Below are 25,335 nucleotides of genomic sequence, written 5' to 3'. Positions count from 1 at the left end.
TTCTACCATTGGCAGCCCTTGGCTACAAGCAATTCTCCCATCTCCTCACCTCATGTAGACGAGGTGCTCAACCTCAAAGGGATGGACAGGGTACCACTGGGTTTGTATTCACACCACCCACATGCTTTGATGGCTTTCTCCTCTCCAGCTCTCTCTGGCCAGGCAGGAAGGTCCTGGATGAGTGTGTCCCCTCCTCCATCCAGACCCTTCTCTGCTGGATATGCGTTTGGCCAAAAGAGAACAGTGTAAATCAAGACAGAAGGGAGATGTGCAGAGACGGTGCTCAACAGCAGGGAAGGGAAGGAGTTCGGCAGTCTAGTCATGGGGTTTTACCTCAAAAAATATCATGGCTAATGGAGAAACTCAACCGAGAAATGGTTTTGTGGGTGGTAAGGGGAAGCCTCCTTCCAGTGAGAGGAGCAGAAGGAGCAAGGGAGACGCCTGGGAAGGTTAGAGGTGAACAGGACGGACATTGCTGGCTGAGCTGAAAGAGCAGTAAGGCTCTGGACGCCAAGAATGAATGGAGTAGGTGCTGGTTCTGTAAATACAGACAAGCAGCCTGTGCTAGATATGAGAAAGCAGGAGGCAAAGAGGGGGATGCCACAGTTAAAGCAGTGAACTGGGGAAATTACTTTTGTACCAGCTCTCCAGAAGGATGGAGGAGAAATTGCCACGGTTGGAGATGGCAGAGAGAGCAGGGGTCCAGGGTAGGGGCTGAGCTACGGCGGACGAACGCATTACCCATCAGCCTGGCTGGCAGGATGGTTCAGAGGAACTGCAAAGGAGGAGGCAGAAGAGCGTCTGACTGGTGTGAAAAATGAAGACCTCCATGAAAAACGAAAAGCTTGTACCTCCAAGGAAGTTTTCACAGAGACAGACAGGGAGTAGTGAAGAAGGGAATAAAGGACAGAGCCTGGCCAAGCTTTCACGGAAAGCTGGAAGAGGCAGATGACAAGTATGTCCCAATGGACACACTGCAGCAGAGGTAGAAAACAACTGGCCAACTGGGAAAGCCAAGGGAAAACAAGATTTTATGGAGAAGAGTGGATCTGGTGCTCTCAAGTTCATCAGGACACCAAGGCTAAGGCAGAGCAGTTCCTGAGTTTGGCCAGGAAGAGCTTGCTGCATCTTTGGAAGAGCCATTTTAGGGCGGTGTGAAGGGCAGGAGGTAGACAGAAGAAGACACTAGAACAGACCCAGAGTCTGTCAGAGCCACAGGAAAGTGGGGGGCAGTAAAGACATGGCATGGGAGATCCAGACACCACACAGGACACGGTTGCTGACATATCTGCATGTATGACATAGAAGAGAAGGACAAGCAGGGGGAAGGGGAAGGCGATCTCAGGGAACGAGCATGTGGTACTCAGAACATATTAAAAGCCATCAATGTGAAGGATTGTAAAATTCCTGGGATTAGTATTAAGATATAATTCGTGCTCAAAAGTACTTTGCAACACAGACAAACACTCCCAATGGAGGCGTGAAGTTAACGGCAGAGTTAGGAAGGGAAGAGCCTCACACAGACCCTTTCCCTGGGAAGTATTTGCTGACAAGCACAGGGAACTGCTGCGTTCTGTACATTGAGCAGCAGAAGGTAAATCCTCCTGAATGCTTCAACATACCCAACCTTGTATCTATACAGAGTTTTCTCACCTGGGGCGTAGCCGGGGCTGCTGGTTGGGTACATGTTTGGGTTGTAGGCTGGGGCAGCGGTGGGATAGCCCGTCGGGTAACCTGCAATGAGAAAAAAAAGAGAAATCACACTTTTGTCAAGAGGGAGAGAGAAAAGGACAGCATCCCTGGGAAGCAATGAACAGCCTGTGTGAGCAAAGAGGCCATTGGCCAGCTGCGAGGTAAAGCACAGATGTATTCTCAGCTGGCCCTCAGGGTGCAGGAGGGATTCTGAATGTGCTCTACAGACTCACACCTGACATCATCAATATCGCACCTTTATTCCTCTAGAAAATGTGGACGACCTAACCAGAATGCAGAACACAGGAATGTTCCGCGTACTCTGAAGAAAACTACCAACACACACACACTGAACGCAGAATTCGGCTACCAGAACCCACCACCACAGCTACGCTTGAAAGGTTTTCTTTGGCTACTTGCAGCCGTCATAGCTCCACCATCGTAGCACTTTGCAGCCTAACAGCAGAGCGCAGCGCCCAGCCCGAGTCCTCGGTGCTCAGCACTTCCATTAACCGGAGCTTCTGGCTAGAGGGAAGGTAGAGACGTTGCATGACAACATGCCAGCCCTTATATTCACTCATGGCTGCACAAGTGCCGTCCCTGGGAGGGACCCGATTACCTGCCAGGCCACCTGGAAGGAACACGCACAGCAGCTCGTACCCTTTGAAGCCACATGAGGTTTTAATGGGCACTTTAGAAAAGGTTGCAGAGCATCTTCAGTTTTCATCATCTTCACTCAGCTCGGTCATGGGGAGTTCAGGGGAAATCATCTCAGCAGTCAGTGACGTGGAGGCTTGGAAACCACCGTACACTGCAGACTGAAGTCCCTACGTGCACCCATACACAGTGCAGATGTCTTGCACCAAACTCTTCTCCATTAAAAGTTCTGGTCCTCCATGAAGACCACAGATGACAACCTCCGCACCTCGGTCTGCTCCGTTTTGCTTTTGTTTACTGCCCTACCTCCGTTTCCTGAAAGTCTTCCTGACTGAAAACAGTGAACACGCGAGTAACTCCGTCCCTTCTTACACACTCCTGCGCAAAGCCGTCCAACAGACGGAACGGGACGTGTCGATCTTCCTTTGCTGGCAGAGGGTTTGGCTTTGCTGTGCTTCACTGCCATGGCCACTGCCCCCGTTTATCTGGGCATCACGTTGGCCACTGTCCCAGAGCAGAGCCGGCCCAACAGCAGGCAGCAGCACCCTCGGAGAGTCTCTCCACGCCGAGCTCCACTGACACTGTCTGCTGGTTGCCAGCAAAGGCTGGAAAGAGGTAATTAGCAGTCGATTCACACCCCATCTTTTTTTTGGTTTTGGGTTGGTTTTTTTGTTTATTAAATAAATGCGAGCGTGGGTCTTTCCTCCCCCTTGCTGAGCAGCAAGACAAACACATCGCCATCCCTCCCCCCATGCCCCAAAGCTCACTGCTCTTCCACTACGTGCAGATTACTAAAACCTGGCACCCAGCACACAGCCGACTACTGCGGCAAAATTTTGAGATTCATTTGAATAAACCTAATTCAACAATCATGACCACTGTACTGGAATAAATGACTGTATGTTCTACCCTCTCATTTTCATCAGTGATATACTTGGCTTCCAAATCAGGTTAATTAAAAATTGCTGTAGTTAATGTTGGATAAGCAGCAGTTTAACAGATTTTTTTTGGTTGTTGTTTTTTTTTTTTTTTTTTTTTAGGCTACATAAAACTATGCTGTCATCATACTCAGGAATATATACAGCCTTTTAGCAATCAAGAAGCTCCTTGGAAAATTATTTGCAGATCCAGTGATTGCAAGCAGAACATTAATGATGAAGATCTTAAATCAGAAATATCCCTGCCTACCCTCTGCTTCATTAGAAGATAACCATTTATTTTCCAGTACATTTGTCTCTCCAGGGTCCTCCCATTGCCTGCTTGAGCTCGATGATCCTCCTTTGCCTCCTGGCCAATCTGGCTAGGAGTGTTAAACCAACTCCAGCTCACTGCTTGACCACACCAAGGGTATTATCCCTCTAATTCTCTCAACTGTGTTTCTTCGTGGGATTTGAACTCTTCAGCACACTGTTCGGTAGCCAGTGGCTACGTGTGTGTGACATGAAGTCCCTTGGTCATCGGCTAGGGATGGGATCTAGATGATAGCCTCTTGGGGCCTCTTGGCTCTTCTGGTCCTGGCTGCTGGTTAATCCCCCTAATTAAGTCCTGAATCCCATGAGCTGCTGCAATAGTCCTTAATAATAGTCCTTAAGTAATAGCCCTTAAGTCAACAACCACGACACAGTCCTGTGTGGCTACATGCAGCAAAAGTTTCATCTGCGCCCTCCAAGATATCACCAGCACTCACACATTACCTAATTCAGCAAAATAACCCTTCTCTTATACTTGGACCAAAATTTTCCACATCAGGCTTATGTATTAAAAAACAAGCCTGAAATAAATCAGACCACTTTCAGACCACAGGAAAACCGTGGCTTTGCATAAGCTTTTCCATCTAGTGGGTTATTGAAAGCCTGGACGGTTACTTCAGGCAGATGGAGACAACCCCATATTTAGGTCTTCTTTCTCTTTTTTTTTTAGGGTTTAACTTCTGCTTGGTGGGATGGCATGTTGCTTACTGTGGTACCTTTTGTTGTTTCTGAAAGAAAGTTGTGGCCATATTCAGAATAATTTCATTTCAGATAAATACCATTTCCATCAAGGAAGCTTTAATAGCTTTGGATACGAAAAGATGCAGCCGGCCCTGCTCTACTCTATCTTCCACTCTGATCTCATAAACTTTGATAAGTGCTGACCTCCAGCAAGAAAACCTGTCCTTTCTATTTTAAGGGGAAACAGAGATGAGAAAGGTGCAGGAAAATTAATGTGGTTTGCTCCTTTTTTGGACATACTGAAAGATAAGTTGCAGAATCTGGGGCAATTTGTGCCAGGGGAAACGTGCTTGAAAATTCCCAGCACTCAAAACCCACTGGGTTTAAAAATACACGAGACATTTTTATACCTTATTGGTTTTTGAGCCGTTAGGATTTATGGGTTTTGGCTCTTTGTCATCCCCAAATGACAACAAACAAGCTTCCCGGAGAAAGCAAAAGCTGCAATCCCCATGATGGTCCCCCATGTCTCAGATCCCCTGGGGGTATAAAACAAAGCCTGGATCCAATGACCAGGGATGAGATCAGGAGAGGTGGCAGCACCAAAGCGTCTGGCATCCTGCTCCGATCTTCCCCCCGGATACCCTAAGAGACCTGTAAATCCCGCTCCTCCTGCTGGTCCTGCTCCCCTCCTGCCACATCTGCCTTGCCTCTTCACCTTGGATCAAAAATAACAGTAAGTGGGCCAAACCCACTGGCTTTGAGCGCTGCTAATTTTCCTGGGCTTCCTGCTGGAGCCATGAAAATGTCAGGGCCAGGAAGGAAATACCCTTTACACCCTACCTGTACAGATCCGCACAGGATGGGACCCTGTCTCTGCTGGGGCCTGGGGCCTTATCACAGCAATAATGCAGAAGGAAAGAAAATGAGATGAAAACATATTGAACAAAATTTATTAGATTCCTCACAGAAGAAATCAAAAGTTGTTTTCTTGCTTTATTTTAATTTAATACCATCTCCACGATCAATAGCAGTAGGAAAGCCAGTATTCATTTAACGTTCTCCCCAAGGAGAAGACACCACGCCTCAGCTCCGAGAGGCACTAACTGAGCTGCTTTAAAAATTACAGCGCAATAACTGGCTGTGCAAAGCGCGGGGGCTGCGTCAAGGAGGTATTTTAAAGCCGCCTTTAATGTTTCATGTATTTCTAAATGTTTCTATACCATTATTTCCAGCTCTGCTCACCCCTGTCCTCTTCGGTGCAATGCTGCTTGTGATTAATGGCTTTTAGGCTACGACTCCCAGCTACCCGCCCCCTCTTTTTAATATGCACACGTTTAGGAGGTGCACTAGTAAAGAAGTTCATGAAATAAATTTTAAAAAGAGCGGCACACAGAGCCTTCAAATACGTTAAACCACCAGCTTTGTTTAGCCCAGGCTCCTTCATGATTATACTCAGAACGCCCATAACAAAGCAGTTAGCTTATATTTCCAGCTATATATATTTTACTGCCTACGTGCGAGACAGATGCATGCATAACCGTATACACGAGCTCAGCGCAGACCCCTTCTGCACCCGACAAGAAATGGATGGGGCATTTAAGACAGCTCTTGCCATCCTGGCAGCCTTCTGGGAGCGCTCCCCTGGTCCCGAGGTCCCGAGCTCCTATGCGGCTGCTGTGCTTGTTCTCTGCACCAGTAGAGCAAAAAATGCTGAATTACTGGGGAGAAGTGGGAGGGCAGGAGAAAATACCTGTGAGGTGCCAGCAAGCGAAGGGCTGCCCTTGGAGAAAAAGGCAGCAGCAGGGTGGGGAGGGCTAAAGAATCAAAGGGGCACCGGCAGAGGGGACGGGCTCATTGGAGCACGTTCAAGGATTACATTTATTATTCCCTCTCCGTTGCTTTGGCATTTGAAATTCAGGGCACTCACACCCAGCCCCAGGTGCAAACCACCTCCAGGCTCCAGAAGACCACGCACGTGGGACAAAGTGATATTTTAAAAACCCATGGCAAATGCACCTCTGGTGAGTTTTAGAGGGGAAGTGCCACTTCAAACATCTCCCCCTCCCGTTCCTCCGCGTCCTCTAAAGGAGGACAGCATACACCGCCCAGCCTCGCTGTAAGCAACCAACCTGCATCCAGAGAGTCACAGAAGGGTTTGGTTGGAAGGGACCTTCAAGACCAGCAAGTCCCAGCCTGAAATATCTCACCAATAAAGAGCTCTGAAGCAATAAGCAATAGTCTCAAACTCCAGTTTGTGCTCCACCTATTTGCACACTACTAAAGTGTAGATACAGCCACACTTTTGCCCACATTTTACAAGTCCCACAGGAGCAGCATGGTTCTAACTCAGAGGCATGTTCACAGACACAGCTGTGCCATGGAGCATATGCAAACAAACACACTGACAACCCACAACATGTTCAGACTACATCGAAGGCTGAATTTTAAAACATTAACAATGTTCTAGTATGGCATATTTCCCTCCTCTAAAGATCACCCAAAGGAAGGTCGGTCCTTGGTATCACAGTCATTAGACTCCACCGGGAACAAGGACCAGGGATCTCCTTTCACTCTTAAATAATCATGTAACATCTCATAGGATCCTGGGAACTACAAAGCATCACAGAAGTTTTTGGGTTGGGAGGGACCTCACAGACCACCCGGTCCCACCCCCCGCCAGGGGCAGGGCCCCCTCCCCCCAGCCCAGGCTGCTCCCAGCCCCGTCCAGCCTGGCCTTGAGCCCTGCCAGGGATGGGGCACCCACAGCTGCTCTGGGCAGCCTGGGCCAGCGCCTCGCCGCCCTCACGGGGAAGGGTTTCTTCCTCATGTCCAACCTAAATCTCCCCTCTCTCAGCTTCAAGCCATTCCCCCCTGTCCCACCACTCCCTGCCCTTGCCCAAAGCCCCTCCCCAGCTTTCCTGTCGGCCCCTCCAGGCACTGGGAGCTGCTCTAAGGTCTCCCCGCAGCCTTCTCCTCCCCAGGCTGCACAGCCCCAGCTCTCCCAGCCTGTCCCCACAGCAGAGGGGCTCCAGCCCCCTGACCAGCTCCGTGGCCTCCGACGGGCCCGCTCCAACAGGTCCGGGTCCTTCTGATGTTGGGGGCCCCCGATCTGGACGCAGCGCTGTGGGGGGGTCTCAGCAGAGGGGAGCAGAGGGGCAGAGCCCCCTCCCTCGCCCTGCTGGCCACGCTGCTGGGGATGCAGCCCAGGGCACGGGCGGCTTTCTGGGCTGTGAGTGCACATTGCCAGCTTGTATCCAGTTTTTCATCTACCAGTATCCCCAAGTCCTTCTCCTTTATCCGTTATCACCCAGTCTCTATGGATACTGGGGAAGGGCCTCGCACCTGGTTTTGTTGAACTTCATGAGGTTCACCTGGGCCCACTCCTCAAGCCTGTCCAGGTCCCTCTGGATGGTATCCTGTCCCTCTAGCATATCATTCCAATCGATATGAAAAAATTGAACGAATTTACAAAAGGGCAAAACTGCAGATGCATTATTACCGTACTCTTTGACAGTGAAGGACCTCCTTAGGTTAACCAGCATCTTAGCCAGGCTGCGAGCCTGCATCCGTAAGCTTTAGGCCCGATCCTGGAGCTTTGGAGACACTGACATATGGTACCACACAGGGTTTAGGGATGTTTCCCCCCACATTTCATTGATGTTTCCAACTGCGTCACCTGTGTGTATTTCTTACAGCCATCTAACACAGCCTTCTGAAGGCACACAATAAACCTCAATATATCATTTAGGTTGGAGAAGACCTTTAAGATCATCAGGTTCGTGCCCTCCTGCCCTCCTGTTTCTGGATGTGTGCTCTCCTCCATGTACAGACATCATAAAAGCCACATCCCAGAGACAGCGAGGTGCTCAGGAACTGCTGTGGACTTCAGGGGACCTTCCCTGGGCTTCTGCCACTCATTTCTTCCCTCCAGCCTTGCTGAAATGGAGACACAGCTCCATTGTCTGCACACCCAGGGCACACAGACATTAAAAAACGTAGCAGACAGAGCTTGAGAATACTCAGAAAAGGAATCAATACCACGAGCCGAACCTGTGGTGCTGACTGGTCTGCTTACTCATACCAAAGCCCTTCTTAAAAGGCATTCACTGGTGTTGAGCAGCTCAAGCTCAGCACGTTCACCCAGGGTTTGGCACCTGCCAGCAGCATCTGTCATAACCCACCCACCTGCAATTACATGCCACATACAGGTGAGCTTCCAGCTTCAGATCCCAAACAAATTTGTCAGGAGCATCTAAATAACACACCAGCCAACACAGCACTGAAAATGCACCAGCGCCGGGTCTCTGCGGGACTTGGTACTCTGGAAACCCTTGAAAAAGAATTTGCTTCTCTTAGGCTGGAGAGCCCAGGTGTTTTGGTCCACATTTCAGCCTTCCACCAGTGACTGGGTGAATGATCTGTCACTTACAACACCTATTTCCAAAAAAAGCCCTTGAATTTTTCAAGAATAGTTTCTCTTGGCCATTAGGGCTGCAATTAGAAGAATGCTTCTTGTCTACAAGCAGCCAAAATTAATTTAGGAGGCAAAATATTCACCTTCATTCTTTTCCCTAGAAGGTCTCAAGCAGTGGTACACCCCTAAGAGCAGCTGTATCACAAAGATTTTGACAGGGGCAGATAATAAAGCCCCTTATCAAAGTGCAGGACAAGGCACTATAAAACTATCTCAACGTGTGGAACCGTGGCCACCACGGAGTCCAGCTCACCGTTGCTCAGACACTTGCCGCACTATCTCAACAGCTCATTGACTACCAGCATCCCTGGGACTAAAAAGCCAGGCAGCCACGCAGAACCATCCGTATTATGTCATTCATTGCTCTAAGGTGGATAAATTCAAGGGACCATTTTCCTATTTCTCCCTTTTAACCCCCTAGAACGGTGTGTGACAGTTTGTTTCTGCCGAGCAGTAACTCTGAAGCTGCAACAAGTTCAGGAACATTTTTTTTTTACAATCACCTCTGCAGGTCAGCCATATGAAGCCTAAGTTTTTTCACCCGCAAAATACTTCCGTGTTGTATCTTAAGCCCATCCACCATTTTTCGTTCTTTACTGCCTAGACCTCAGAAACCCTTCAAAAATAGTACTGGTGAGTACCTTCTCGGGACAGAAACATATGAAACTTCATGTCTTCAACTTGACGTCGCTGTAAATCCACTCCCTTTAGACTGATTGGGAATTTATTCTTGCAAAAAAAGTCATGTTCTGTGGTACAAACGTGCAAATTCGGTTCTTGAGGAATTACCCCAGAGCTGAGAAATTAGAGAGCAGACACCACGTAGGCTTCCTGGCATAGTTCCACCAAAGCCTCCACCAGCCAGACTCACAGCAACGCTCTCAAAGGTTGATTGCCGGTAGCAATGACGCCTGAAAAGAATGTGCCTAATTGTGTGATGATTGCAGGGCACAGAGAGAATAGCTGAGAAGGACACCTGGGAACTAATTCTGCATTGGAAACCAAGCCTCCAGAGATGAAGAGCTACAGCATTTGGGAAATGACTTGCAGCAGAGATTTCAACAAGCCTTGCTCTTCCACAGCACAAGCCTTTCTCCACCCAGAAGGGTGTCATTTCAGCCCACCTTGCTCCTCACACAGCCACAGAGCTTGAGGCTTGGGCCACACATCTCCTCCTTCCCAGGGAATATCCCTTGGTGCACAGGAGCTACGGAGGTGACTCGGAATGGCTTCTTACACAGGGCATTTTATAGACCCTTCCTGCTCAATGGGAACGATTTAAACCATCACTTACTTAAATAAAAAATTAATAGCTCTAGCTTTACCCCACTGAAATTAGGTGTGTAGCTGCCCTGATACAACACAGTTGCCCCATGCACAGCAGGTATCCCTGCCCCATCGCTTCGGATGCTCATGGCCAGCCTGTTCATCCCCTTGCATGAGCCATGACCCAATGCTATCAGGCTGCTCGTTTTACAGGTCCAGCTGCCTTGACAGGCACGGGGCTGCGCCAAGGTCTACAAAAAGCAACACTGCCAAGACCAAGCGCTTGATTTATCAGCCAAGAGCCCTTTGTCACAAGTGACTTAAAAGACTGGCTCTTAGGACGCTGCAGGTATGATCAAATGATTGTATGTTTGACCGTCAATGTATTTTACAACATCACCATCCTTCAGCTGGAACTCTTGGCCAAACTCAGCAGTAAAACATCAGGACACATCTCATCCATTAGATTTCACTTACCCCCAGCTTAATTTGGCCCCAGGCATTTTAGAAGGCAAATCTGTTGTACTGAAACTTGTTTTATAGCTAAAAATGCACACTCCCCAATTCACGGAGTTTTGCAAATCAAATTTAAGTCTCAAAAGCAGTCTCCAACTCAGGAGGACAGAGCTGAAACCTTCCCAAACTGACTTCAGTTTTGTTTTACACTTAACATTTTACAATAGATTAATCTGGCTGAATCCTGTTTTACCAGTTTACAAATGCAACTACAGCAGGAAGGGTGGCACAGCCTTCTCTTTCTTTCCTAATCATGCAGAACCATGTCCCAGCTGAACCGAGCACAGCCATTGCACGCCTCTCCATGTCAAGCTCTACCCAAACCTCTCCTGCGTGCTGCTCCTCGGGCATGATGAAGGATGAGCAGATCCAGATCCGCCAATGCACCCTGATGTTGCAGGGAGCCCAGAGGCTGGACCAGTTTTCATTTTACACCGACCATCCCATGTTACCGCTGCTATCCCACTGCTCACGCACCACCTTGCCATGAAATTATTCCAGCCCACTCATGCTGAAAAATAGAGGAAAAGCTGAAAGCACGGGTAGAACCATTTGGAAGAGCAAGTTAATGGATGGTTGAGAATCCAGCATTTCTGAAGTCTCTGAGGATCATAAATACATTCATTCCCGTGAAGAAGTGCCACCCCCTTATTACAGTTTCAAGCCTCATCAGCCCAAGAGTAGAGCAGTCAAATGAACACGTGTGCGTTCACCAGACACAGCAACTGTTCTAAAAAAAGATTTGCTCTAGCATTTGACAACCTGCTTAATTTCCTGGAGACCTTTTACAGTTGGTTCTTTTTTCACCTGAAAGGTCCTTTTTTTTATGTAAGCAGCAACTTACTTCTTGCTCATTAGTCATGGCCATGCAAAACCGATCTCCATGTGGACTGGAAAGGCACCCACAGCATTGCTGGTACTATTTTTTCCCCATTTTTAAACACTGATGACCATATAGACCAGCAGTTGCTGACCATGTGCTCAGGCTGAGACTCTGTACCAGACACACACACATTATCGCAGAGCTGGAAACCCCTTATCTCACACTCGCTGCTGTGGTGACTGTAAGTCAGCACTACCTTTTGATCCTATGAAAATTAAAGGACTTTAATCAAATGGGGTATTTTATGGTATCTGCTGTTCGAGGGTTGCCTTTGTGCGTGCGTTCTGATGAGAGATCTCATGATGAGCTGCAGGCAGATGGCGAAGCCCCCCAGCCCACAGAGCAGTGGTGGCGCCGAGGGACCTGAGGGCTTACGCTGAAGGCAGCGGGGCTGGGGCTGGAGCGGGTACGTCCTTCCCACAAATACAAAGTGCATTGTGCCATCTGCTCCCAAGGCATTCATAGACATCACAGAATGATTTGGGTTGAAAGAGGCCTTTAACAGCCACCCAGTCCCACCCCCTGCCAGGGGCAGGGCCCCCTCCCCCCAGCCCAGGCTGCTCCCAGCCCCGTCCAGCCTGGCCTTGAGCCCTGCCAGGGATGGGGCACCCACAGCTGCTCTGGGCAGCCTGGGCCAGCGCCTCGCCGCCCTCACGGGGAAGAGTTTCTTCCTCATGTCCAACCTAAATCTCCCCTCTCTCAGCTTCAAGCCATTCCCCCCTGTCCCACCACTCCCTGCCCTTGCCCAAAGCCCCTCCCCAGCTTTCCTGTCGGCCCCTCCAGGCACTGGCAGCTGCTCTAAGGTCTCCCCGCAGCCTTCTCCTCCCCAGGCTGCACAGCCCCAGCTCTCCCAGCCTGTCCCCACAGCAGAGGGGCTCCAGCCCTCTGACCAGCTCCGTGGCCTCCGACGGGCCCGCTCCAACAGGTCCGTGTCTTCTTTGCACTGGGAACCCCACATGACTCTAGGTGGAGGTCTCATGAGAGGGGAGAAGTGAAGGAGAGAACCACCTCCCTCGACCTGGATATTGTACCCTCAACCAGGATACAACTGGCTTTCTGGGCTGCAAGCACACATTGCCAGCTGACGTCCAATTTTTGCATGAAGAAAGGGAGTAATGAAGCACCACTGCCTCATTAAGTCCCTCTGGCTTCACTCCAGCTCCACATTTCCAGGACTGTGGAGACATCATGCAGGTGTAGGCAGGTCCCCCAGAGGGAAGGCAGCTCTGGATTTGCGAAGCAGAAGATTAGGAAGGAAGAGTGCAGGTCCTCTAGTAGAAAACTTCTCTGACTCCTTCCTTCTCCTTCCTCTCCTTCCCCAGGACCACAGCTTGACCCAGACGGTGGTGAATTCCACTTTTGTGAAAGCACGCACTCTTTGAAGACATTATTTTTTTTCTTATGGATTGCCCACATCTTACAGGACAAGCACAACGCTTGGAGACTACACAGACAGGAGCTCTACAGGCATCACAGATAACACAGCCATGCACCTGCAATGTTCAGTATAAACCAAATCCTGCCTAAAACCTGACAAAACCCACATGAATCTGGCAACACATACTTCCTTTTTATGATCTTTTCCTTTATATTGTACAGACTTATAAAAAAGCACTACTGGAAGTCATGGGAGTAGCACAGGCGCCTTTGGCATGCAAGGTGATGGAGAGAAAACCTTCAGTTGATGGCATGGTGGCATGGGCATGCGGTACGTCTGCTTGTCTCCCTTTCCCAGGGTCACAATGTTGACACGACAGGGCCCTGCCTGAGTGGGGGAGATTTTCCCAGCTGGAGGTCAAAGGCAGGGGATGGTTGCCAGGGCCTCCCTGCCACGCAGAGCCGGAGAATTCCCGTTCCTTGGGCACTAGGCAGGAAGAGCAGGGGATGCGCACAGAGCTCTGAGCAATTCCATGGGACCTTGTGGTTGCACAATGCAATACATCAGCTTGAAGCTGTGGCCTTCAGCACGCCAGGGAATTAAGAGACTTTACAGGACCAAAAGGATATTAAGAAAATGGCAGAAGCACTGTTTTGTGCATCCGCTACCTTCATTTTCTCCTGCTCAGGGAAAACTTGCTTTCAGACTGTTTTTTAAGGCTCGATACAGTTGCAAGCTGCTGGCCAAAAGAGATGACTCCCGCTTCCATTCCATCCCAGTTTTACTTCCCGCCTACATCCAAAAGAAACCTCCCAGGCCTTACTGCAGCTGTCCTTGTATGAGCAAAACTCATTCTGAAAACTAGGAGCAACTGTCCAAAAATATTAGTGAGATAGTTTGATTATTTAAGGCACACACTATAAATAAACCATAGTGACAGAACTTGACAGACTGTCAATCAACATGACTTCTGGGCAAGAGACATGTGTCGTATCCCTTCCTATGCTGAGACAAGTCTCTGTGGGAAAGAAGTTCTACGGGACTGTTGAAGTCACACAATATTAATGCTCCCTGCAATTATTTACTCCATTCCGTATTTGACTAATCCAAGGCAAGATATGAAAAGCCTCTAGTGATAAAAGAAAATTGTTTGCTGCTCCAAAAGAAGCGTAAGCCCTAGATAAAGAAGCCATTACAGTTTTTCTTAAAAACTGAACTGTGGCTCCACCTTATCCAATAACGTTCCCCAGAGAAATATTTAGCTGCAAGGATTAAAATAAGTTATGATAGCAGAAAACTGCTAAACTGAAAGCAGACCAAGTGGTATTCCTCCTCATCTCCCTAAGATAAGCCCTGAAGAAGAAAGATATTCATTCTTCCTCAAAGGAACCCCAGTCATGGTGAAAACCAGCTTGCCATGGGTCTGCAGCTGAAGCCAGACACCCGTGCACACTGGGCAGCCACGGATATGCCTGTCCAGAGCCAAGTGGAAAAGACTGATGAGGCCAGCGCTGCTGAGAGAGGACAGATCTTTTACTGGAGCAGCTGACATAACCACAAAAAAAAAAAAAAAAAAAAAAAAAAAGGAACTTTTTCAGGCACAGAAGTCCATCTGCAGCTTGCTCTTGGGTGAACTTGTCGCCATTTAGTCTCTCATGCAAATGACCAGGTAGTGCAGGAAAAATGAGTTTCAGAAGGAAATGCCGGTACCTCCTGCAGTGCTTTAGCCGTGCCGGGCACTAGATGTAGGCAGGAGGACAGACCAGGATGCTGGAGCAGCAGGAGCTGTGCCGCGCCACCACAGAACCTGGCACACCCAACCACAGGACGGTGCTGGAGAAGGGCAAGAGGGAACGGTGCCAAGACCAGGCCCACCGCTGGAGAGCAAGCCGGATCCTGTTACTTACCCAGGCACCCAGCTGAGCGCAAGCCCCAGGAGATACTGCTCGGACACCCGCAACTTGTTCAAAGGACACCTGCTGCCGCGGTTATGGCTGGGCCTCACCAGCTTAATGAAGGGCATGAACCCACCAGCAGCTGGTGGCTGTGTGGGTGTCCCAGCCCTGCTGGTCAACCCTCCTCTGCCCAACACCCACCCGAGGAAGGTGGTGGCTCACACGTAGCACCAGGTGCGAGCACGCCTCGCCAAGGCCCAGCAGCGTTGGCAGGGCCACCCTGGCCCTGGTGGAGAGACCCTGGCACCGACATGATGGACACGGCCGGCCTTCCCTCTGAGACCCTGTGCACAAGCTCGATCTAAAATCTAATACCTGTTTCCCCTCCAGGAAAACTATCTCAGCAAACAGTGTTTCTCTTGCTCCGGCAAACAAAACCGCTCATGAATTCTTCCGTAAGGACTCATGCAAGATGGCCGTCAGGCCCTCAGGTTAGTTGTGGGAACAGGGCATGGACCAGGAATGGAAAAGGCAAGGACACTGCAAACCCTCCTTCCGCACGGAGAGCGCTGGGGTGCGTGGCAGGCTGCAGAAAGGTCGGCCACAAGGAGATGCACCACCTCGTACGGCCAAGGTCGGAGAAGGCCCGCCATCGGCCAGGGCAGGCCCAGCCCCAGCCCCTGCCCTGCAGAGCTGCTCTCCTGCCGTGGGATCCGCCAGAGACGCCCTGCTGCACAGGAGGATGCTGCTGATCAAAGTGTCACGGTTTAATAGCCAAGGCGAGGAGCATAAAGCTAAACTGCAGGTGGGCGAAAGGCAAATAACATATTTTTATAGATATGAATATTAAGACTCATAGAAATGAAGACAATTTCTGCAAGGAAGGTCAATGCGCCACCGTGGATGAGGACCTGAGATCCCAAAGTGGTGGCACAACCAATGCCCGGCACTTCTTCGCCTCCCAGCCAAGCTGCCACAAAAAGCCAAAGCAGGGCAAAGCACGCCACGTCCCACGTCTCTTACCACGATGGCGCACAACAAATTCTTACCCAGCTGCCATGAGGCACGGGCTGCAGGGACCAGGACAAGGCGCACGGGCAGCTGTGCTGGATCACACCAAAGGTCTGTCTGGTCCCGTACCCTGCCTCCGACCGTGGCCAAAACGATGCCTTGGATGTGTGAGGGAGAGAGTAGGGAAAATACATGTTTATGGTTTCTCCCCCAAAACACTCCAAACCTCCAGTCATATGCAGTTCCTGTGCTAGATACTACTTTTACCACATTTATTGTTTATTACTTATTATTTCTCTCTCAGTGGATTTCTCTTCCACGGTCTTGACAAGTCTTCCCTTGAACTATATAAGCTTTCAGCCTGGGATCTCCTTTGTTGCAAACATTTCACTTTCCTTCCTTTGATGGCTCCGACTTTTTGCACTACAGAAATGGGCAGCGATTAATTTTTAGCGACCATGTCACCCACGAGTCTATTGACCTCTCTCATAGTTCCCTTGGTCACAACCTTCTCAGGCTGCAGCTTTCCAGGTTACTCAGCCGCTCCCCATATGGAAGTCTTTCCAGACCTTTATTTGCCCTCATGGGCCTTCTCTGAACCTCTTCCAGTTCTCCTAAAACCTTTCTGAGATGGGGGCCAAAACCACCCAGAGTGTTCCAGTGGTGAGTGAACCAGGGAGATGCCCAGAACTGTACTGGCACGCTCTGGTCATTACCTCCTTTCCTGATTAATTCCTACCGTAGTATTTGCCTTTTTGGACAGGTGCTGAGCATTGAGCTGATGTTCTGACAGCACGAGCTGTCATGGTCCAGGACCGTCCTCCCCAGTGGTCAGCTCAGACCCCAGCATTTTAGATGTGAGATTAAGACTCCTTTTCCTCACATGCTTCACTTCATACTCACCTCTGCAGAACTGCATCTTTACTCAAGTCTCACGAGAGGCTACTGCAAACTTTCACATTCAGCTCTCATCTTTTATTGGCCTGAATAATTGAAAATCAGCACTCCTCAGCACTCCTTCCCTTTCCCAGACCACTTCTGGAAGTGCTGAACCAACCCAGCTCCTGCCACCGACCTCTGCCAAACACCAGGACCCCTTCACCAGAAAAGCCTGTCACTTACTCCAACCCCCTCTTTTTTACCTTTTAATAAATTACTTATCTTGGAAAGGACCTTCCCTCTCCTCCCGTGATGCTTAGTTCCTCTAGAGGCCTTTGCTGAGGGACCTCATTGAGCCCCCTGGAAATGCCACCTCCTTCCCACAAGGGCTTGTTGACATCCTTGGAGAACGGCAGGAGGTTTGTGAGGCTTTGGCACATACTCCCCTAAGAGTAAGCTACTTCTTTCATTCTTAATCTCTGCTATTTTCACCATCTTTACTTGAAAAGACAATGAAATGTTTTTATTTCCTGCAGAGCAATGAGGATGATGCACCACAACTTCATCAGGCCCTCAACTCAGCCAGTATCTTAAACTTAAAGAAGGAAAACAGAGTAACGGTTCCTCCTCCTGCTCCCAGTGACTACACATTGCTCATTTTTCATCCTGTCCACAGGTTTCTCCCTCTGTCTTTTCTTGAATATTGCAGAAAGCATTTTCCAGGGTTGTTATAACATTTAGAAGGTCAGCACGAGTGCACGGCAGGTGAGGAGATGCCACAGCAGGGTTTCTGAGATGGCAGCTGAGCTGATCCAGAATGACAAACTAAAGGGAGGTTATGCTCAGAAAAGTGACGGGGCTGCCTTCCCCCTCTCCCCCCAAAAAAACTCTGCTTTCCCACATGTACTCAGAGTCCGATCCGCTTACTTCACCAGCAGAAGTCGCCTTCTGCTCTCACTGGCTTAGAGATGCGACACAGTTCGGGGAGAGCAAGGCGGAGCCTTGCTCGATTCATTTATCTTTAATGGAATAATTACTTAGGTCCTCAATACTGAATATGCATTGCTTTGTCTGAACTGAAATCTGCACTGAAGCGCAGAGGTTGGAAGGAAAAAGAGCTGCGGCAAACCAAGATGTGGGGAGATGTATGTGAAGGGAAGGAAGATGAGGACATCTTGTTCCTGGTACTGTTTTTCCACCTCCGAGTGATGGTTGCCTGGTGCAACTCTGATGCAGAAAAGGCTCCACCGTGGTGAATTTTAAGCATCAGATCCGCCTTGAGATCCTTCCCTAACCAAGGAGAAGACAGAGCATCCTTCTGGCCCCAGAGACATCCCCTCTCCTCCGGCAACCCGGGAGTCCAACCCACAAACACCCACAAGTTGCTCCAGTTTTGTACACGATGCTACAGAAGCACAAATGCTTTTCCATCAGGAATTTGTCATCTCCCTGCTATCTTGTGGAGGCTGAGGAGAGCCTCCCGCTTTCAGAAGCGGGCACTCCTGGTCCCCTTCTGCTCTGGCAGAGTTTCTATGGCAACTCTAGATGAGTCTTGAAGGGGGGATTTCTGGTAGGCTCTTTCTGGAGGAGTTTGTCATGTAAATGCAGGCAGGAGAGCAAGCTCTCCGTGCCCTCAGGTGATAGGTTATGGCAGTGTATTCACAGTAACTGCTCAGAAAACAGCCCTTTGTGATTTCCAAAATGCAGTTGTTCATCTGGCTAATTCTCAATTCGTCCTTTTCAGCTCTGCTCCCAAGCCAGGAGGAAGGGGGAAGGAAAAAAATTAAAAATAAAAAAATTCATTTCAAGCCTTGGTGTTTTGCTCCAGATGTTGATTTCTACTCTGTGACAGACAGCGCAGTGTGTGCAAGACCTCTGTGCTTCCAGCTACAGCAAGGGAACCAGCTTCAGTGTGCATCTCCCGACACCTTTTTAGACTTTGGAATTGGGAATTTGCTCCTTTTCATACCTATCATAATTCTTTTCTTCTGCATGATTGGTGTTTGTAAAAACTGGGTCCAAAACACTCCTTGTCTCAATGACAGCAGCACCTGCAAAGAGCTTCCCGTGCACTAAATACCTGCAGACATGTCAAAAATCAGTGTGTCCCCACAACCCTGCATTGTGGAGAACTTTGCCATGTGAAGAAATGGTTGAAAAGGGTAGAAGAAGGAAGGGAAATCCCAGCATCACACCAGAGATACAACATGCCGAGGAACAAGCTAGCTCACTACAAGCGACCCAGAAAGCACAGCTGAGCAGAAGATGACCCTGTTTTGTCTGCTTGGCACAAGGCTATCCTCCCACCTCATTTGTCATCACTTGACGTGCTGTACAGACACAATTTGGATGTTTTCTGGGACAAGTCAAGTACTCCAGTCATCCAGAGTACTGTGTCCAGCTCGGGGGTCCTCAGCATCAGAAGGACATGGACCTGTTGGAGCGGGCCCGTCGGAGGCCACGGAGCTGCTCAGAGGGCTGGAGCCCCTCTGCTGTGGGGACAGGCTGGGAGAGCTGGGGCTGTGCAGCCTGGGGAGGAGAAGGCTGCGGGGAGACCTTAGAGCAGCTCCCAGTGCCTGGAGGGGCCGACAGGAAAGCTGGGGAGGGGCTTTGGGCAAGGGCAGGGAGTGGTGGGACAGGGGGGAATGGCTTGAAGCTGAGAGAGGGGAGATTTAGGTTGGACATGAGGAAGAAACCCTTCCCCGTGAGGGCGGCGAGGCGCTGGCCCAGGCTGCCCAGAGCAGCTGTGGGTGCCCCATCCCTGGCAGGGCTCAAGGCCAGGCTGGACGGGGCTGGGAGCAGCCTGGGCTGGGGGGAGGGGGCCCTGCCCCTGGCGGGGGGTGGGACTGGGTGGCTGTTAAAGGCCTCTTTCAACCCAAATCATTCTGTGATCCTATGATTCTAAGCCATCATTTTCTGCATAGGAGAGTTTGTTGCTACAGAACTCGTGGGACCAGCACCGTGTCTATTGGAGGAGTTAAACATTGAGTAATAGGTGTCAAAAATGCTTTTTCAGACTAATTTTACAGGATGAACAGCAAGGTGTTTGCTTGGAGGAGAAGTGATGGCAGAAAGCTCCTTGCCTGGCTATGCATTACTTGTAACTTTTCTTATTCAAGATGCTTGAATTTAATTTGCCAGTGTTGGACCTACCTTAAAAATGGTACTCCAGGTGTGCTGCCAAAACAAAGGTGCCAGTGCTGCCGGTTCAGCATGCCCCAGGCATCCCCAGAGCATGATCAATGATTAATGCAACAAGAACTGCCCAGTAATTAAGTCTCTCCTATAGCACAAGCACTGTCCTGCTTCCTTCCTCTGCTTTTTATACTCTGTATTCTCCTCTGACATTGGCAGCATCCTCCTGTATTCATTGAGGCTAGCCTTGATTCACACCTTTAAACAAGATCTCTGGGGACACTGAAATTCCTATTTCAGCTAATTCTAGTAACAGGCAATTCCAGGATGATCACAGCAATGTTACCGAAGGAAATTATTGCCCAAAAGGGCCAGCTGTAAAGGACGGACCCAGTGATTTTCATTTGCAAGAGTTAGCAAAGATAAAAATTCAAAATGATAAAATATTTGGGGTTGCAAGAATACACCAAGCCAGGGTTAAACTCAGGAGGACCGAGGGGTTAGGGTTCACAACATCTTTAACTTAGATATTGAATTTTAAAATGCTAATTAACTTTAGAATGTCCATATGGTATTTTGGACATTTTGGATTTAGACCAGCAAAGTGAATTGCTCTCAAATACATTAGCTTTAGACAAACACAGCAGCAGATGGAGCACACACAGAATATTAACAAAACCAGTTTTTGGGTGTTAAAAGGCTTAATGGGTCTCTCACATGTTTTTGGGCCAGGAGATTAGATTCAAATTGTGCTTGAGGGAAGCTGAGAATACATAATATTTGAACTGGCAAAACTCCACAGCGGTGTTTAAAAAAAGGCTCTAGCGAAAATAAAATCTAATTTCACCAGCTTGAAAGTGCAAAGGTTCTCTCGGAAAGAGAGAAGAAATACAGCGATCCCACGGAGACCCCTTATCCAAAGGTCTTTATTATTCATCTTCCAGCCAAGACGGGATGAGATCCCCTGATCACCGCACCAGACCCTAGAGAAACCCACCAGCAGGTGCAGCTCCTGCCCAGCTCAGTGAAAGCAAGGGAAGAAAAGCAACAGCATGTGAAATCATGGGGTTATGCAGCACTGACGACTTCTGGTTCATAAACTGAATTTTTCAATCCCCTGACTTCCTACAGAAGTGTGCATAAACCATGTTCTTGCCCTACAATCCCTCTCCTAAAAAAAAGAAACTAATTTTAATTAGAGTTATGCTTTTGCACCAGCTGTTCTGGTAGAGCATCTCTTCAGAAAGCTTTAGAAGGGGGAAAAAAAAAAAAAAGGAAAAGGAAAAGGAAATAAAAATCCCTCCCTCCCCATCCTGTAAATATCTAATTCCTTACAAACAGACTCCTGCCCAGAAGAAACTACAAATGTATTAAAAGCCACAGCTGAGGGGTGACAGCCCAGGGATGTTTTAGCACAGTACAATTTTCATTTGCTTGCCATAAAACAATGATTTCTACGATCGTCCAACTCGGCAAAGCAATTACAGCTAATTAAGTAGATTACATTTTATGGCTGAGGTGCATTCTCCTGGTTGCTCAAGCAGATGTGATAAATCTGTGGCAGCTCCTCTTCTGTTTGTTTTTGACATAGGGAAGCAGTCAGGCTTGTTTAAAAAAACCCCAAGGTATTACCCAGGTGCCGTATTTTATGTGGATAAATGGGGGATCTCTGCCACTCTGGGGATGGACAGCAGATTAGAGCCGTGGAGGAGGAGGACAAAAGGACCTCCTCCAGTTATCGTGCTCAGAACCCGACCTTGGCAAGGTTGGGAGATGCTATTTGACAAAGCAAAAGCTTATGGGAAAGCCCAGCATTTGCTCGCTGGGATTTAATCACCGGATCAGCAGCTCCTTCCCTGTGTGCCAGAACAGCCCCATGGCATGGAACGGAGCCGGGCACTTACCAAGCTCCCCCTCCCACCGCTGCCAACAAAGCGCTGGAGGAACCTCAAGCAGCTGGTTGAAACAGGAGACTAGAGGGACAAGGAAAGATGAAACACAAATTGCTTTGTACACGGTTTATCAGCTGGAGGTGCAGAGGAGGAAGGTGCTGACAGCACGTCCAATCCACACAGGCGGGCGTAGGACCGTAGGTGGGCTGCGGACCACCCAAAGCTGTGGCATGGAATCAGTGCTGCCCATCGAGGTGGAAGAACAGGAGGGATTTTAGTAACACATCTTGAAATATTTGTAACATTAAACAGACAACAAACTCTCTTAAAATGCATAATATACGTGTGGGTGCTGCAGGGGTGGGAGTTGTATGCATGATGCACGCAAGCCCAACAGCTCTGACCAAAAAGAGAGCAGGCACTAAGGAAATATGTGTTGTGTTTAACCCCAGCTGGCAACGAAGCCCCCCCACAGCCACTCGCTCACTCCCCCCCGATAGGATGGGGGAGAGAATTGGAAGGGTCAAAGTGGGAAAACTTGTGGGCTGAGATAAAGACAGTTTCGTAGGTAAAGCAAAAGCAAAACAAGGAATTCATTCAGTGCTTTCCACCAGCAGGCAGGTGCTCAGCCATCCCCAGGGCAGCAGGGCTCCATCATGTATAACAGGGACTTGGGAAGACAAACACCATCACTCCGAGCATCCCCCCTTCCTTCTTCTTCCCCGGCTTATATCTGCTCAGCATGGCGCCACATGGTCTGGAACATCCCTTTGGCCAGTTGGGGTCAGCTGCCCTGGCCGTGTCCCCTCCCCATTCCCCGTGTCCCTCCAGCCCTCTCAGCCCGAGAAACTGAAAAGTCCCTGACTCAGCACAAGCATCACCCAGCCACAGCCGAACCCACGGGTGGCCGCCAGCATCGCTCCCACCAAACCCAAACCGCAGCGCGGCACCAGCTGCTGAGAAGGAAATTAACTCTGTCCCAGCCGAAACCAGGACACATGCTGATCACATTTTTGCAGTCCTTTGACATGCAAGCACAAATCTCAAAGGATCAGAAGCAGCCCCCAGTAGGCAGATGTAATTAGGTGTAACTCAGCTCCCCCTGTGTCACATGTACCTTTAGTTAGCCTGAAAGCCTGCTGGAGAAAGACGGTATTTCCATGTTTCATAAAGCAGCATGCACAGACGCAACACACCAAAGCTAAGCATCCTGTCCCCACTTCCAAACGGGGTTTTACAGACAGGGGTTCCTCATGATTTAAAGCTGAAACACAGTTCTTCAGGACAGGGTCCCCCATCGGTGACAGAACAGGTCACCCGAAGAACCTGTGAATGCCCCATCATCGCAAGGTTTGACAGGGCTTTGAGCAACCTGGTCTAGTGGAAGGTGTCCCTGCTCATGGCAGGGGGCTTCGACTAGATGGTCTTTGAAGGTCCCTTCCAACCTAAACCCTTCTGTGATGGCTCAGGAACACAAGGCACCAGGGACATTCCTCTGCAGATGGGAGGAATTGGAAAAGCATCCTGACAGCGCTTCCCAACATGTTCATCCAATGTCCCAATGCAGCCGGTTTTCCTCTCAGTTTCCTGCAACCGCCCGAGCAACTGAAGAGCAAATGGAGCTCTACCAAAGAACCACCAGAACACATGAAATATTTAAAACTGCAGACTTAGGTTTTTCAGATAAGGTATAAAACCATAATAAGGAACACTGTTGTGGCTCCCCATTAAACCATCCCACCCAAGGCATCGCTGTTCCCCTACAAAGCCAAGACTTGCTGCAATTAACACCCCGTCAGTCCCTCTGCTCCAGGAGCTGGCTCCCAACATGAAGACAAGATCCTCGGGTCACTCAATACCCCCTTATTTTAGAAGACCAGATGGCTGTATTGTCTTAAAGGAAGATTTTGTGACTAACATCCTTAAAGGATTTGGAGATTTTATGTTGCGCCTCTAACTATCCTCGCAAGAATTAAATCCAGAAATTGACTTCTCAGCAAAAACGTAGGGAACTTTGCAAATCTGTAATGAGTCATCGTGCTGCAGGTAGTGAAGCTGGCTTAAAAGTAACACATCCACCAGAGTGTCTGGGAAACAAAAAAAAGAGTCACCAGTTCCCTCCAGGAACAGCAAATTATAATAATGGACTAGGATGGAAAAGGGGGGAAAAAAAACCACAAAAAACAAACCCTCAGAAGTTAGAGGAGCAAAAGGCATTATGTCAAGCGATGTAAAAATCAGATGGTTCACATCAGCCTCCTCCTGGAGTGTGAGCTGCCAAGTAGATAAATTAGCTTAAAACCCAGGAAGACTAGTTATGGTTTGGGATTCAAAACAGCAGCACGCTTCAGTTTTACCAAAAAAGCAGAACCCGAGGCTTTTAAATGAGAAGCATAGATAAGGAAAGAGCCATCCAGAGGAACCTCTCAGATGGTCTGAAAAATTGTTACTAAAAAAGCCAACAGTAGAAAAGTGCCATTAATTCATCGCACCAAAATACACTTTGTAAGAGATAATTTGAGGCACTTGAAACTGAAAAAATAGCAATATATCTGCATAATTATGAATTTTTCCTACAGTATTCATATGGGAAAGGTCTTTTTCCTACAAAATGTCCGACACGTGATTGCTTTCACAAGTGTCCCCACCCACACCTCTGTCCTGGTGAGGAGCATCCCAGACCGTGGACCTGGATGACGGATTTGTGGTCCATCATCGCTGACTCGGCAGGCTGGGGAGCACTGCAAAACCACCCCCCTGCTCTGCAGCGCAAAGCACATGACGATGAAGCCGCGCTTGAGGGTGCTGGGCAAGGGCCAGGTCAACCCTGTTCTGAGACTGTGCTGACTTCTCCTTGCAGCCGTGCCCAGAGCTGCATGCACTTGTGTGATGTTGATGCATTTAATAAATGCATTACTGTGTCTACGCCGTTTTTGATGAAAACTTGTAACATTCTGTATATCCACCACCAAGGGCTGTGCAAGGCAACATGGTAAGCAGGCAAAACCCATGGCAGCCTTCTGCTTTGTCTTCTGTGTATGTCTGTTAATGGGAAGAGCTGAGAAACGAAGGATCCGCTGAAGTTGTATCTAAATTTACAAAAAATAGCTTAAATACAACATGTATGTATTTATCTTGGCACATTTCTTTCAGTACCCACATGACGGGCAGAGCACACAATCCCTTACCAAAGGTTCAGCAGTCAGTGGTGCTACTTTCTCTTTAGATCTCCCGAAATCCTCCCCTGCCTGGGCTCCCACTCCATCTCAGCACACTGGAGACCTCCCGTCATCCGCAAAGCCCTGGAGTGCTTCCAAGCAGGGCAAATAAAAACAACATTTATTTTATTGGATACGGTTATATCTAAAGCTACATGCAATGAACTAATTTAAATTGTTCTAAAGCCTCAGTGATATAAAATACTAAGGCTACCCTTCATCTCCTTAACCTTTTTATGGATTCACACGTTGCAAAAAGGTGTTAGGCTGGCCTGTGTCCTCAGTGGGGGTCCCTGTGATGTGAGATTGTGGGTACAGGGGCCATACCAAAGGCTAAAAGGGCTTGCAGGGCCAGGGATGGAGCAGAGGAGCACGGCTGAGATGTGGTGTCAGGCTGTTGGGGTATTTGGCAGTGAAAGTACTGGAGGGGTGGGATGGCACAAGGTCCAACTGTCATCAGAAGGTGATGGATGCCAGGCGAAGAGGTTCCAAATATCTCCTCGAG

At 48.9% G+C, this 25,335-nt stretch overlaps 1 protein-coding gene across 18 annotated transcripts in view; it reads right to left on the bottom strand.

Moving 5' to 3' along the window:
- FAM168A (family with sequence similarity 168 member A) overlaps positions 1–25,335 on the bottom strand; it is a 223,302-nt gene that overhangs the window by 28,664 nt on the left and 169,303 nt on the right. For all 18 annotated transcript variants that reach the window (XR_008820123.1, XR_008820124.1, XR_008820118.1 and 15 more), the window contains one exon: positions 1,654–1,734. Coding sequence is in view for 5 of the 18 variants with exons in the window: in XM_056328031.1 (XP_056184006.1) it covers positions 1,654–1,734 (81 nt within the window). In the remaining 13 variants the exon portion in view is untranslated. The remainder of the gene's footprint in view (positions 1–1,653; positions 1,735–25,335) is intronic.

This window comes from Falco biarmicus, chromosome 2, assembly GCF_023638135.1.
Source record: "Falco biarmicus isolate bFalBia1 chromosome 2, bFalBia1.pri, whole genome shotgun sequence".
Lineage (NCBI taxonomy): Eukaryota > Metazoa > Chordata > Aves > Falconiformes > Falconidae > Falco > Falco biarmicus.
This window is presented reverse-complemented; position numbering and strand designations above follow the sequence as displayed.